Genomic DNA, 13,152 nt, shown 5'->3' with positions numbered 1-13,152 from the left:
CAGAGAGTCACCAGGCCAGATTTGGTCCTTAAGCTCTACGGAGCCCTAAAGTGTCTTTCAGCTTGCTGTTTGGGTTTTACACCCCACAACTTTACAGTTTTAGTTCACCCTCACTGAGCTTCAACCAAGAAATCTCTGTTAAAACCAGTGTTAATACCTGCACAGAGCCAAATGGCAGTAACTAACAGTCCGTAACTAGCTGGTGAACATAATGAAAAATATGGCAGCTAAAGAGTCCGATATTTCCCTCTGGAGCTGGTCGAGCTAAAAGAGAATGAATATCGGACTTCTTATTTGCTGGATGTGTGTAAATAGACATCTGTTTGCCAACAATATCAACTTAAAGGCTGATGATATGTCAGTGTTGTGTTTGCAGCTTGTTTTGCGCTGCACCCAAGTGGCAAAAAAATCAATTAATACAAGTAAAATGGTAAAGCCAACACAGACACTTATTACTGTCAGATTTAACACAATAATTAGATAGATACATTTTTGATTTACATATAACATTTTAGACAAAGAAGAAGTAAGAGGTTTAAGTTCAATGAAAAAATACAGATCCACTGCTGCCAGTCAAGTTTCAATTTCAGTGAGACATTCATCCACATAAAGATACTGAGGCAATGTGGTCAAAGTGCCGTTTGTTTGCTCTTTCTTCAGTGTGGAATAAAGGGCTTCCTCTTTGTCTGTGCTGTATGCCAGTAACCTGCAACACCAAGATCTTAGGACATTGTGGTGAATTTATCAACTATTCCACTAAATTGTCATACAATTAAATCTGGGATGAAGTAAAATAACACTTTCTAATTATAATAGCTGTGATGAATTAATACAATAGTAAATATATATATTGCTCTCACTGAATTAATTTAATGAATATAAGCAAGTTAATACAGTGTGACAAGAACAAAAGGCACCTATCTCATACATCAACATGGAATTTATTTTCATTTTAGTTTCAGATGAACGTTTCACATTTTATACAAAATCATTAGAAAATGCCTGACACTCCAAAATCCCATGGCTAATCCTTTATTAGCGGCTTCAGACACCAAAGGATTAATAATGGGGAATCATGCAGCATCCTGGACCAAATGATGAGGCTCAGCCTGAGCTCCAGATCAATCATATTGTAATCCACAGTTCACTTGATGGCCGAACATCCATTATCTCAGCGTGTAAAATGTCAAAGCCATGTTCATAACCTGACAATACGGTTCAGTAATATCTTGCCACGTCTAGTAATATACAGAGTAGAGATACAGCAGGACGCTGCCGCTGACAGCTTCCTGCCTTTCTCAACTGACCTGCGGACAGCCCTTAACTGATCATCACCCAAAAGTCTGTGATGTATGGACAAAGTACCACGTCAACAACACCATGCATGTTTTCTTACGCATGACACATCATTGGTTATGACTGGTTATGTAGATTTAAAAAAAAAAAAGATAATTAATATCAGTTTAAAAATCAACCAATGAGTGCAGGCCTGAGGAGGGGGGGGGGGGAAGGTCCACTGAGCCTCTGTATGGATGAGGTAAAAGTGATGGTGGGGAGGGAGGGGAGGAGGCTAAACTACTCAGTGTTTTGCTAATGTACATGCCCAGCACACGCGCACAAATGAGGTCTCAGCACAAGCGCACAGACACACACTCTTATTCGCAAACACCTCTGCCTCATGCCAAAAGCTTCTACAATCGTTCTTTGGAGGGTAGAGTTGAGCAAGATGGCCGATGCCACACTCCTTGCAGGACAGTGTGTGAATATGTGTGAGAGAGAGGAAAGGGTCAGAAAAGATAGTACACACACGCCCTCGATTAAGATCCGACAACTGAAAATAGATTTTATTAAGCCAATGCAAAGAGATCCCCCTCTCAAACAGAAAGACACCATGACACTGGGGCAGAGAGGCACTTACACAATCACTTTCATTTTACACAGTGCTTGCGTCAGTGTGTGTGTGTCTTAAGTGGAGACACAGCTACATTGTTTTTTTTTTTTTTTTTTGATCAAACGTCCAACACGCACACTCACAGGTACTCTTTTTCACATTGGAGCATGTTTTTAGCGGTTGGCACATGTACATGCAAAGCGTCAGTTTGGCCTGCGCAGGCAAAACTGAGGGAAAAGGGAACGCAGGAAGGAGGGAGGAAGAAAAAGATTGACATGTATGTGAACAGACAAATGCACAGATAGACTTACAGACAGGCTCTTGAACGCTTTGAGCGTTTAAAAACACCCTCCCCCTATCTTTGATCCTGCCCCTGCCCCCCTTGTGTCACATGTTCATAGCAGCACCAGAGGAGCCCTCTGATTGGTGGGTACAGCCGTCCGTTAAGTCAGTCAGTTTCAAGGATGAGTGGCGGTTGCTCGTTCTCCTCCTCTAAGCGCAAGTCGTTGAGGTCATCTTCTAGCCCTGCCCCTCCCACGGCACCCTGCTCTTCGCAGTAACCTAGGCAACAAGAGGTCAAATACTGAAACAAACAACTTTGTACATAACTTTGATTCTGTAACAAAGTCAAATGTCACAAAGAAAGACATTTGTTCTTAATTTCCTTCCTGAAATTACTGCAGCTCAATAGTTGATGACCTGAAATTTTAGCCTCTTACCTTGTCATACTTTTTTCCCCCAGAGATATGCGTTTATCACCAAACTTTCGGATGGCAAAAAGACACTGTAATATCTTATTTTAATGGTCTTTAATCTCCTAATTAGATGTTAAATCTGTCTAAAAGCAAGCATACAATTTAAAATATAGGAGAATAGAAGAAACATAAAGTTTCCAACAAAAACAAATAATGTTTTTCTTTCTTTCTTACAAACTCACCACAACTAACTACACTAAGTCTCAAATAACTAATTCCATAATACCAATAAATTTGGAGATTATAAGAACAATAGTAGGGGATTAAGGAGCTGTAATGTAACATGTTACTTATTTTGTCTGACATACCTTTAGTAACTGCCGCGCTGTAGGTCTGGGCCACAAGTGGGCGGTCATGTGACCCCTGCTCAAGGATCTCATTGGATGGCTCAGCACTGCCGTCTAACCTGAGGTCAATAACAGCAGAGACTCAGTTACAGAAACTCTCCATTTGAGCTGTTGACTGCTTCAGATTAGTGTTCAGTGACCTGTGCAATTTATTCTGTGCGTGTGTGTGTGTTACCTGTGCTGCTTCATAAGTGTGCATTCCCCTCCCTCTTGTGGATCCAGGTTGTACAGATACAGGTAACCATCAGCTGCTGCCACCAACAACCTGGGAATCTTCTGAATCCTAATTTAAAACAATAAAAACAAAGATTCACAAACATCCCAGAACCCATTTAAAGCTGCAGTAGGTAGTTTGTAAAAATAGCTTTCACTATATCCTGACAGTAGTACATAAGAGATCATGTGAAGAGGTTCCTCTGGCTCCTTCTAGATTATTTGTTTCAGCAAATACGACAAAAAGTTACCTACTGTAGCTTTAATGATACTGATTTACTGAACACCGATTTAAAAGCTACCATGGCTTGTATGCTGTTACTGATGCAACTACTGAAGCTGTGTTTGAGTCACAGTTCTCTTCGGCTGGAGTAACAATCTGCAGCACTTTCTCATCAAAGGACTCTATTACAGATGGATACAACCAGCAGTTAACGAGAATGTGTTGGGTCACATCTTCTCTGATAAAATCCAAGTTTGACTGATGTCATCTCAAGGCTATCCAGGGAAAAATGATTAGTGACCAAAGGAACATAACAACAAAAGAACATAAAGTTCTTCTTTTTAATAATACATGAAGATAGAACCAAAGGCAAAACACAAATTTGACTTGTCTATGGAAACAGAGATCAGACCCGCATTCAATCATGAATATTACTTCCAATTCCACTTTCACTTCATCTACAAATAGTTCTAGCCTGTTTTAAACTTAGCTTCCAAACAACAACACAGAAACAGTGCTGTATGTGTGCAAACATATTGTGTGTGGGTATATAGGCGAGTGTGTGTACTCACACAGCTAAGGCGCAGATGTTCTTATGTCCACAGAAGGGCAGACGTACGGTGGCGAAGGCTCGCCCCTGGGTGAACATTTCTGTAACCTGGGAAGGCAGGTAGGTGGTGGACGCCATAAGGACCTTGCCCAGGTAACCTCCCCATGTGGTGGGCTCCTCCGCTGGCCTACACACACACACACACACACACACACACACACACACACACACACACACACACACACACACACAATGTAAAACACCTGTGTTTCTCTTGACCATGAAGCATACTGTAGGTTGGTGGGCAGGAAATCTGAGCCCTCAAGAGCTTTTTAAAATCGGATGTATACGGACGGAGACAGAACGGTACGTACACATACTTCTCCTTCTGCGTCTCTAATTTGAAGATATGGACTGTCTCTGTGTTGCTGGAGGCCGACAGGTACAGGCCTTCCATACTGAACGCCAGTGAGCAGATGCTCACACACCTAGGATAAGAAGCACAAATGTACGGGGAAGTGCAAATACACAGTACACACAAACACAGATACAGAATCATGCAGTCATTCACAGTAAAACAGCTTTTATTTCTGAATAAAACAAAACTGTAGTACATCAATCATCAAGTCATTTACCTCTTGACTCCTCTTCGAAACTCAAAGAGCTTCTGTCCCTCTGGGATTGAGAAGACACGAATGACTGTGCCCTGAGAGGGAGTGAAAGATACACAGATGATAAAAACACTTGGGAGGGGAAGCAACAACAGGGATCTGTATTTGCTCAGCCGGAAAACAAAAATCACACACAAATGAGCCACACAGAGAATCAGCCAATAGACTGTACACTAACTCACTGCCTTACCTTCTCCGAGGCTGTGGCCAGTTTGGTTCCACTGGCATCAAAAGCTAGAGCTGCTAATGGGCTGTCGTGGGCTGGAATCATATTAGCCGCTCGCTGGAAAGACAAATAGAGACACAAGTTAGAGATGTACTCCCTCAGAAAGACAAAGGGAAACACTGGCTGTCAGAGCAGTGCAGACAAGTTGTGCAGGATGGAAAAACAAGGAAATAAGAGTTGGGGGAAAAAGATGAAGATAAATGTAAGGACTTTATTAAAGAACAACAATGAAAGGCGGACAGCTTCACTGTGTCTGTGTTCACCTACCAGGTTGACTGTGTCAAACACTTGAACTTCTCCTATCGTAGCACTGCCGGGGTAGGCCAGATAACAGTTGTCATTGCTGATGGAAAGGGCACACAATCCTGGAGAACAACAATTACCAAAAGGAAGCCAAAGAAGGAAAGTCAGACACCAACAGAACCACATTTATCTGAACCAGACAATAAGTGAAACTGAAAGAATGACACATAGTGACTACAATGATCTAAATGTTTATGACAGTCCTGGCAGCATGAGTGGGTTTTTGTTCTGTGGCTGTATTAAATACACAAATATCACAGAAGTAACTCAGATCTCGGTGACAGTTTTCAGCCTTTAGGGCAAACAGCAAACAAAATTGAGTTAATTGTGAACCAAAAATAAACTGATAAAAATAAAAGAGAGACATAAATCTCCAAAAACATCACAGGAACGTCACAACCCTGGTTTCAGTATGAGCACACAGTGTATTGTATAAGAAAAATACCCTATTTTAATACTGTTCTACCAACTTTACTATACACACATTACACTACAATGAGACACAGCTTGTCGCTCTTCAGACTCACCTGAAGGGTTGGGCGGGGTTTCTCTGATAGTGTGCAGCACTTTCATGTCTCGGATGTTGTGAATGTAAAGCGACTCCTCCAGACACACTATCAGCCTCTGCAGAGGAACCACAAAACACAACCCAACTATGACAGCTGCACAAGACCAATAAGCCTGGTTGGCTGGATGTTTGATGAATATGTGACGAGGTGGACTGACGCTGACAGGCAGGTGTTTCTTTGCCCTCGTCTTCTTACCTGTCTGTTGAGTTTGACAGCCAGTATAGTGTTGGAATAGGAGTAGTTGCAGATCTCGGTTCCCTTCTTGAAGTGACAGACTTTGAGCTTCCTGGGCGCCTTCAGGCTGACGATGGCCACCAGGCTGCTGGAGAACAGACGCTCCACAATACACACATCCTCCGTGTCCGCTGCAGACACAGACACAGACACAGACACACACACATCATCACCTCAACTACAACGTTCACTCTGTGGCATCCTTTTATCTTTTATTTGCTGCCTGTCTGTGAGCCTCGTGGTGACTATTTTAAAGAGATAAGGGGGTCAAATGGTGCAAATGAAAGCGCCACATAATAACCACATTCAGGCTGTAAGCTGATTCACAGAAGAACACAATGGGGCTGTTTGGGGCCTTTGTGTGAGTTCTGTTGTCCCTGAAGACACCTGCAAAACTTTAAGCACACTGTGTATGAATGGATCGAGCAAAAGCTGGGTTCATGAATTATATATAATAGGCCATCTTGAGCACTCGTTGTCTTCCTCTGACTATACAACTAGAGCCTCCCACTGCCTGCTTTGCATTGGGCTATTCAAATTTAACAAGACTATCAAAAGGTTTGCTCAGCATACACTGGTAGTTACCCGGCATATGAAGACTGTTTTCGAGGTTGTACTATACTTTATGTAAATGTTAATGTGGGTAAAGTGCTGACAAAGTTTATTAATATTTAAAGGAACAACCCCACTCTAATGGTGCAGTGACTGTGTTCTGTCTAGACAGCATGCATTAAACACAATAACTCAAAATTGTGTCAATAACAAAAAATATGACAGAGTAGTGCACTTATTCTACTTGATCTACAATACTGTTATTATAGAACAAATAGCTTTAAAACCCAATATGTACACACACAAACATGTTACTACTCAGTCAAGTGCACACCGGTAGGGTAAAGAGAGAGAGAGCTTGGACAATACTTACTACATTCATATATCTGCTCCAGTTTGTCCACAGAGGACAGGGAGAAAAACTTGTATCCTGATTTGGTGCCAACAGCTAAGGACCTAATATAACAGAAATAGACACAACAGCTGCTTTCAACAATAGTCGCAACACCAAGATATTACACACACACACACACACACACACACACACAGACACTGAATATTAACTCCAGTTTCATTATTACACATTGTGACAGTGGTCACACGACTGGAGCTGTTTTGCAATATGAGCAGGCCTCTGTGGTGTTGAGTAGTCTCCAGTAAACAAGCGGACAACCCCACCGTGCACTACAACGTCAGATACTAGCTCCACGTCTCACACTGAAGTCTGTCTGTAAGAGACACAGTGACCCAGTTTGAGACTTTTACAGCGTTATCACACAGTCCTAAACACACAGACAAAGATCCCATCAAAACAACAGAAACCTAAGTTATGTCTATGACAGTCAGTAACAAATATGAATCATAACAATCGTCACCGAACCGTCATGTGTATTGTGGCTAAAGTTAGCCTCGGACCGCACAGCATCATGTCAGCTAGCTAGAGGGCTATGCTAGTGACGGGGGTGAAACCACTCGCAGTGTTAACGGGGCAGTTTCGTTAGCTACGGCTACAATCAACCTACTGATACCGGTAGTCACTGCTAACGCGAGGAACCACAACCAGGCTGCTTCACGTCGAGCCCTGTCACCCCGAGAGGTGTCCACAGTGAGCTAGCTAACGTCAGCTAGCTTGACAGCACAGGCCATCGGATCCCCAGACTCTATCCCCGGCCCTGCCTTACGTGTTATCCTGGTTGAAGTTGGCGAAGAGGAGCTGGCTTCCGCCAGCATCCCCGCTTTGACTGGCCAAGTTCATGGGCTCGGCACCATCGACATATAATGCTCCGGTAGAAATAGCAGCAGTTCGGCTGGGATTGCTGCTGTGATAAGGGCCAGAAGTGTTGTGCTTCAAGGAGCCATCTCTCTTTCCTAGCCTTGCTGTAGTGATTGTTGTTGTTTTTCATTGGGGCTGTTGCTCCCCCTTACTGCGCATGCTCCGAGGACGCAGCGTGCTGTGCCGTTAAAGAGCCAGGGCCGTTTTGTGAAGTGCAGTCCTGATGATATAATAATGTAATCCTATCTGATAAGACTGGGGATGGTATTCTTGATCTGATATCTCGGCTCCACGGGAGGGAGAAAGAAGGAACAAACTCTCCTGGAAACGATCCGCTGTACTGTTACTACCCTTGAATTGATGTAACAGCGCCCCCCAGCCGTCGATATTGTCATCTAAAATGAATGTGCGAGAAATGTATGACTGGTGTTTTTTCAAGATATCGTTGATAATACAGGCTCCATTTTATCCAGTTTGTGCCGCACAGCTGTCAAAACAGCTCTTAATTATCTTTATTCAAATATATCCACTTCTATACTATAACACCGTTATATATTTGGTGACCTAAATATACTGTTTATTATGAATTGACAACATTTTACTCCTGAGCTTTCAGTTTCTATTTTGTTCTATTCTTTCTGAAGTTAAGCAGACTGACTCCAAGATAATCACAAATACTCCGTTGCTGAGTTTCATTTTGATCCTGCTCCATGAAAATTTTTTGTGTGAATGAAAAAAGCATTTTGTTACTCCTGTCCTTTTGTTATGCCGGTCTGAGTTCATATAAGGACTTTCTTATCTCTTACATATCCCTATCTGAAGGCACATTATATAAAGATCAATTAGAGTTAAAAATCTCAGATCTGTCAGTTAATAATATTACTAGGAAAGTATCATATCCTCTTATGAAAATGGAAAGTGTGTACACAAATTGTACACACGGTTGTACATTTTACACATTACAGTTATTTACAAATAAAAGGTACAATTTATGGGCCACATATTTTTATTTTATTTAAAAAAAACACTTTTATTTTATGACTCTCCAAGTGTGAATCTTCCATTTTTAAAACGTAATATCCCTCTGTAATAGCATATATATCTTATATATTATAGAAGATAAGATAAAATATAGGCTATAATGTAATTAATATAATGACATGGTTTCATTTTATAATATTGTGCAAAATGAAAGTGAAAATTGTATTTAGCTGTCTCTGAGGGCTACTGTTATACAATCGTATATAAAGTAAAGCATAGCCATATTTTTTTTAAATGCTGTATTAAAATGTCCAATACATATTTATATGTTGATAGGTGTGTATACTGCACTGTACATTAAAACATTGTATTAAAATCTATATAACTAGTAGTAGTAGTAGTGTATAACTATATAAATATATAATTAAAAAAAACATAATGGCACATACAGTTTCTAATACATGTGAACAACACGCTTTATTACTAGTGTTACTAAAAATTAACAAATTAAGGTAGATAGTTACATCAAATTGCATTTATTTTAGCTTTTGTGAACTCCATATATTCATTTCAACAGCACTGTTGTTGTTCCAGGGCCACTTATTGATTATTTTCTGAATGACCTCTCTGTGAACTGTTTTTGACATGAACATCAGACCCTAATGAACAGTCATGACTCTGGTGGCTGGAGCAGCGATGTCTATGGCGTGGGATGAGAAGAAAAAAGTTTGTGTTGACTGTAATTTAGGATATGAGTCACAATTTCTGCCTACGTGTGTTTAAGTTTCATTGCAGTTTCAGGTGTAAGTCTGAGCATGTCTGTGCGTGATTGTGACTAATAGACCTTCAAATTATTCGCTGCATAACATCTTAAAACTTAGCAGTGTGGCAAAAGATGGACAGAGTTCAAAAACGAAAGAAAGGAAGAGAAAGATGCAACAAATGTGAAAGAAATACAAAAGCTCAGCTCCACTGAGAAGAAACTTTTAGCCTAATGAAGGCCTCAGTTGCCCTTAACAACAATGATGTTAAAACAATCTTTGAATCAGCTCCCTTAGTAATAAGTAGCCCTCATTAATAATATCAATGTTTAATTAATGTTCTAACTAGGGAGTTCTATGAATGATAAACCTCAGCACTGTCACATCACTGTGTCTACTGAACCCTGCACTATTTGGCATATTGATTTTTTCTTTTTTTTTCACAACAGAGATCCTATAAAAAGCAGTACAGATGCTTATAAAATCACCACTTCAGCGACTCCATTTCATTAATCTTAAAGTTCCCTGTTTGCTCCTGTATGGTTCTGTGTCAGCTGTGTCCTTTCGTTCAGTTTTCTGTTTTCAGGGACTGAGTGGCTGCTTCTCCTCCAGAGGTCTGTCAGTACAGGCAGAGGTCCAACACACTGTGTACTGGCCTTTGGTTTACACAAGACACAGCTTCCAAATAAACATGACAGACAGAGAGACAGAGGCAGGGTTTGTGAAATAGAAAGCAACGCTGCATACCTAGCTTCATAAAAAAGATCATACACCTTTCGAGTAAGTCTAAACAGGAATATTGTAAAAATAGCATAATTATAATATGCAAAAGACAAACAACAATGACCCATAAAAAATTGGCCTGAATTTATGATTGAACAGACACCAGTTTTTCATACATGGTGGGCACAAAGCACAATGCTGTCAGTCACAATAGATTTTATATGAAGTCACACATGCTCTAAAAGTTGGTATAACATTTTTACATGCTCACTGTTAGTTATACCTACAATACATTGAGAATAGCCAGAAGTTACTTACCTGTGCAAATATGCCCGTCTGATATTAATATTTTGAACGTTATCTCTAAAAACAGCCAGCGTGTAACACGCTTTGTTTGAAGTGTGGAAACTTGTTTGGATGTCTGTGTGTTTGCATAATGTATCTGTTCTGTCTCACACAGCTGCTGCACAGTGCCACAAAGGGCCTCTGCTGGCCACTGTTGTTGTTGGATAATATTTAATTTTCCATTCTGTTTGGGCATGTGTGTGCATGTGTGTGCATGTGTATCTTGTTTGAAGGGAGTGGATCAGTGGATCTACAAAATGAAATTTAGAGAGAGAGAATGACATGGGTCCCCTTTCATTATGATGAGATAGATGTACTACAGAACCTTTTTATTCTTTGGACTGATGCACCTCCAGTTCTCTTTGTTAGTTTTCTACTGTTGGTTTGGAAACTTACATATCAAAGTGCATGTTTCCAGATCCTACCTACTTTTTCTGCAAATAAACTGTTGTTAGAAATTCTACATGAAAAAAAAAAAAACAACCAGATACTTTGTGGGTATTTTACAGGCTAATTCATGTTTAAATGAATTAACTTTATTCAAAAAGTATTATTTCCAGATTTAAATCCATAAAAAAGTTATCTACTCCTTCGAATTCCACAACAGTAAACATAAAATTTACAGTGATTTAGTTAAATATTTGCTTTTATTTTGGAATATTGGATAATTTTACATATTTGGGCATTGAGTAGTTTATTTAAACGAAACCAATGTGACAAATAACCCCACCTGCTTTACTGAATGGTGTCACCAGTCAAGAATGTTGAGAACAACTGGTTTAATCTTTAATAATGCTTTGTATTTTATGAGTTTATCAGATTTTTTTAGGTAAAGTCTTAATGGAGGAAGGATCTCAGCTGTAAGATTAATGTAGTGGAGTAGAAAGTAGCATAAAGTACCTTAAAATTGTACTTAAGGACAGTACTTAAGTGAATTTATAATTACTTTTCCAGCAGTGATTAAAATGTACAGTATACATAATTCAACAGCCAATTGAATAATTAATACTGAAACATCCACATCATGGGAAAAAATAATCTTTTTTTGGGTGTGTGGTCCAAATTCTTCTAAGGTGGGTAAAGGGGGAACTTCTCAAATCCTGATCACAGTCCTCTGCCAGATGGTAGTTTTACAAAGTCCTTTCATTGCTTGTTCATATCATCTTCTTCCTCCCTGAATATGAAGGCAGTAGCGCCTACAACATGCATCATTTTTTTCCCAAATCATATTTAATTTTTCCTACGGGCTTTGTTCCAACAGCATTTAAATGTCACACCAGAGCCGCCAGTTGAGAACCAAGCAGCGAGGAGAAAGTGTGGCTGTGTTGTGGGGAGGGGTTGCTGTTTGCTGCTCTGTTATCATCAGCCAGGGTAAGAGGAAAGGGGGAGGGCAGGGGAGGAGAGGAGGGGTTACAAACCCAGTCCCGCGGAACATCCTGCAAACACATTTGAGACTCGGAACAAAACTCCATGCAGTTTTCTCCCTCTCTGCTGGCTGCGAGCTCACACCAGCCTCGTGTTCCCGCCGGGATGCCTCCTCGTCTGACCTCCGGAGAGGAAGTCCCGACACTTTGAGTGAAGTCGCCCAGTTGTTGTGTAGTTGACTCTGCGGGTCGCTGCCCCCCTTGTGTGTTTATGTTTGGACGCGCGGCGGTGGGACATCCGGAATGGGGAATCCGTAGGAGGAGACGACGCTCGCGGGCGTGCGGTTGGTATATAGAGCGCGAGTGGTACCAACGCGCGCGCGTGCCCCTTACGCACGAGATGGACTTTAAGAAGACAAAATTTGGAAGGTAATTTGTTTCCCAGGCATTTTAGTTGTTATCTATTTAGTTGTTGATACCTGGAAGCGCATTTTTCATGTGTGACACATCTTGTGCATCCATGCGCACTGACGCGCTGGCACAGGGACGATCAGAGGGATGTTATAGATTAGTTTGTGTGTGTGTGTGTGTGTGTGTGTGTGTGAGAGAGAGAGATGTAAAGAACTAGGAGACCATTACTTTTGTTAAGTACCCAAACAGACTGATAAGAGCTGGAAAGAACAATTAACCCTTTCATTTTCATTTTCACTACCAGAGTTACTGCTTTTGTTTATTCGTGTCCATCCTTCCCATCCTCCTTTCTGCTGAGCAGCTTCCTTGTTGGCTAAGTTGTGGTCAGATTTTTTTTTGTATAAAGTGCTGCTGCTTTTCTCTGGACTTGGCATCACACACATATAGCAGTTTACAGTATTTGCTGTTGAATTCTGCTTGGGTGGATTCATCAGTCAGTTAGTCTGTTTGTCTGTGCATACATTCATCTGTGTGTGTGTGTTTGTGTGTGTGTGTGTGTGTGTGTGTGTGTGTAAACAGGAGATGGCGATAATCGTGAGAACCAGAGTTTGAGTCCCAGAGGAGTTGAACTTGATCTTTGCTGTAAAAGGAATAGCCCTGGAGTTACAGAGAGCGTATTCAAACACACGCACACACACACACACACACACACACACACACACACACACACACACACACACACACACACACACACACAAAC

The 13,152-nt window shown here is 40.9% G+C and overlaps 2 protein-coding genes and 1 long non-coding RNA gene across 4 annotated transcripts in view; 1 reads left to right on the top strand and 2 right to left on the bottom strand.

Annotated features, from left to right (window-relative positions):
- Positions 1-922: 922 nt before the first annotated feature.
- wipi2 (WD repeat domain, phosphoinositide interacting 2) lies at positions 923-8,088 on the bottom strand. Of its 2 annotated transcripts, none has more exons than XM_051387486.1 (12): positions 7,716-8,088; positions 6,908-6,990; positions 5,944-6,113; positions 5,707-5,803; positions 5,144-5,241; positions 4,841-4,933; positions 4,615-4,685; positions 4,360-4,467; positions 4,002-4,166; positions 3,169-3,276; positions 2,955-3,052; positions 923-2,452 (listed from the first exon to the last, which is right to left on the bottom strand). In XM_051387486.1, the coding sequence occupies exons 1-12, from the start codon at positions 7,787-7,789 to the stop codon at positions 2,340-2,342; spliced, it is 1,278 nt and encodes a 425-aa protein (XP_051243446.1). In that variant the 5' UTR covers positions 7,790-8,088; the 3' UTR covers positions 923-2,339. The 2 variants fall into 2 exon arrangements, with proteins under 2 accessions (XP_051243446.1, XP_051243445.1); XM_051387485.1 differs by having other exon boundaries at positions 4,354-4,467; positions 7,716-8,082.
- A 1,151-nt stretch (positions 8,089-9,239) lies between these two features.
- Positions 9,240-10,763, bottom strand: LOC127356065 (uncharacterized). The gene is made up of 2 exons (XR_007881884.1): positions 10,591-10,763; positions 9,240-10,227 (listed from the first exon to the last, which is right to left on the bottom strand). It is a non-coding gene; the product is annotated as an uncharacterized LOC127356065 (long non-coding RNA).
- Positions 10,764-12,045: 1,282 nt separating this feature from the next.
- Positions 12,046-13,152, top strand: part of mmd2a (monocyte to macrophage differentiation-associated 2a) — an 8,573-nt gene continuing 7,466 nt past the window's right edge. The window contains exon 1 of the mRNA XM_051387487.1: positions 12,046-12,410. Within this exon, the coding sequence (XP_051243447.1) occupies positions 12,253-12,410 (158 nt within the window). The 5' untranslated portion in view covers positions 12,046-12,252. The remainder of the gene's footprint in view (positions 12,411-13,152) is intronic.

The sequence above is a fragment of the Dicentrarchus labrax genome, unplaced genomic scaffold (genome assembly GCF_905237075.1).
Source record: "Dicentrarchus labrax unplaced genomic scaffold, dlabrax2021, whole genome shotgun sequence".
Classification (NCBI taxonomy): domain Eukaryota; kingdom Metazoa; phylum Chordata; class Actinopteri; family Moronidae; genus Dicentrarchus; species Dicentrarchus labrax.
Note: the sequence above shows the minus strand (reverse complement) of the source record. Positions and strands in the feature narration are given on the sequence as shown.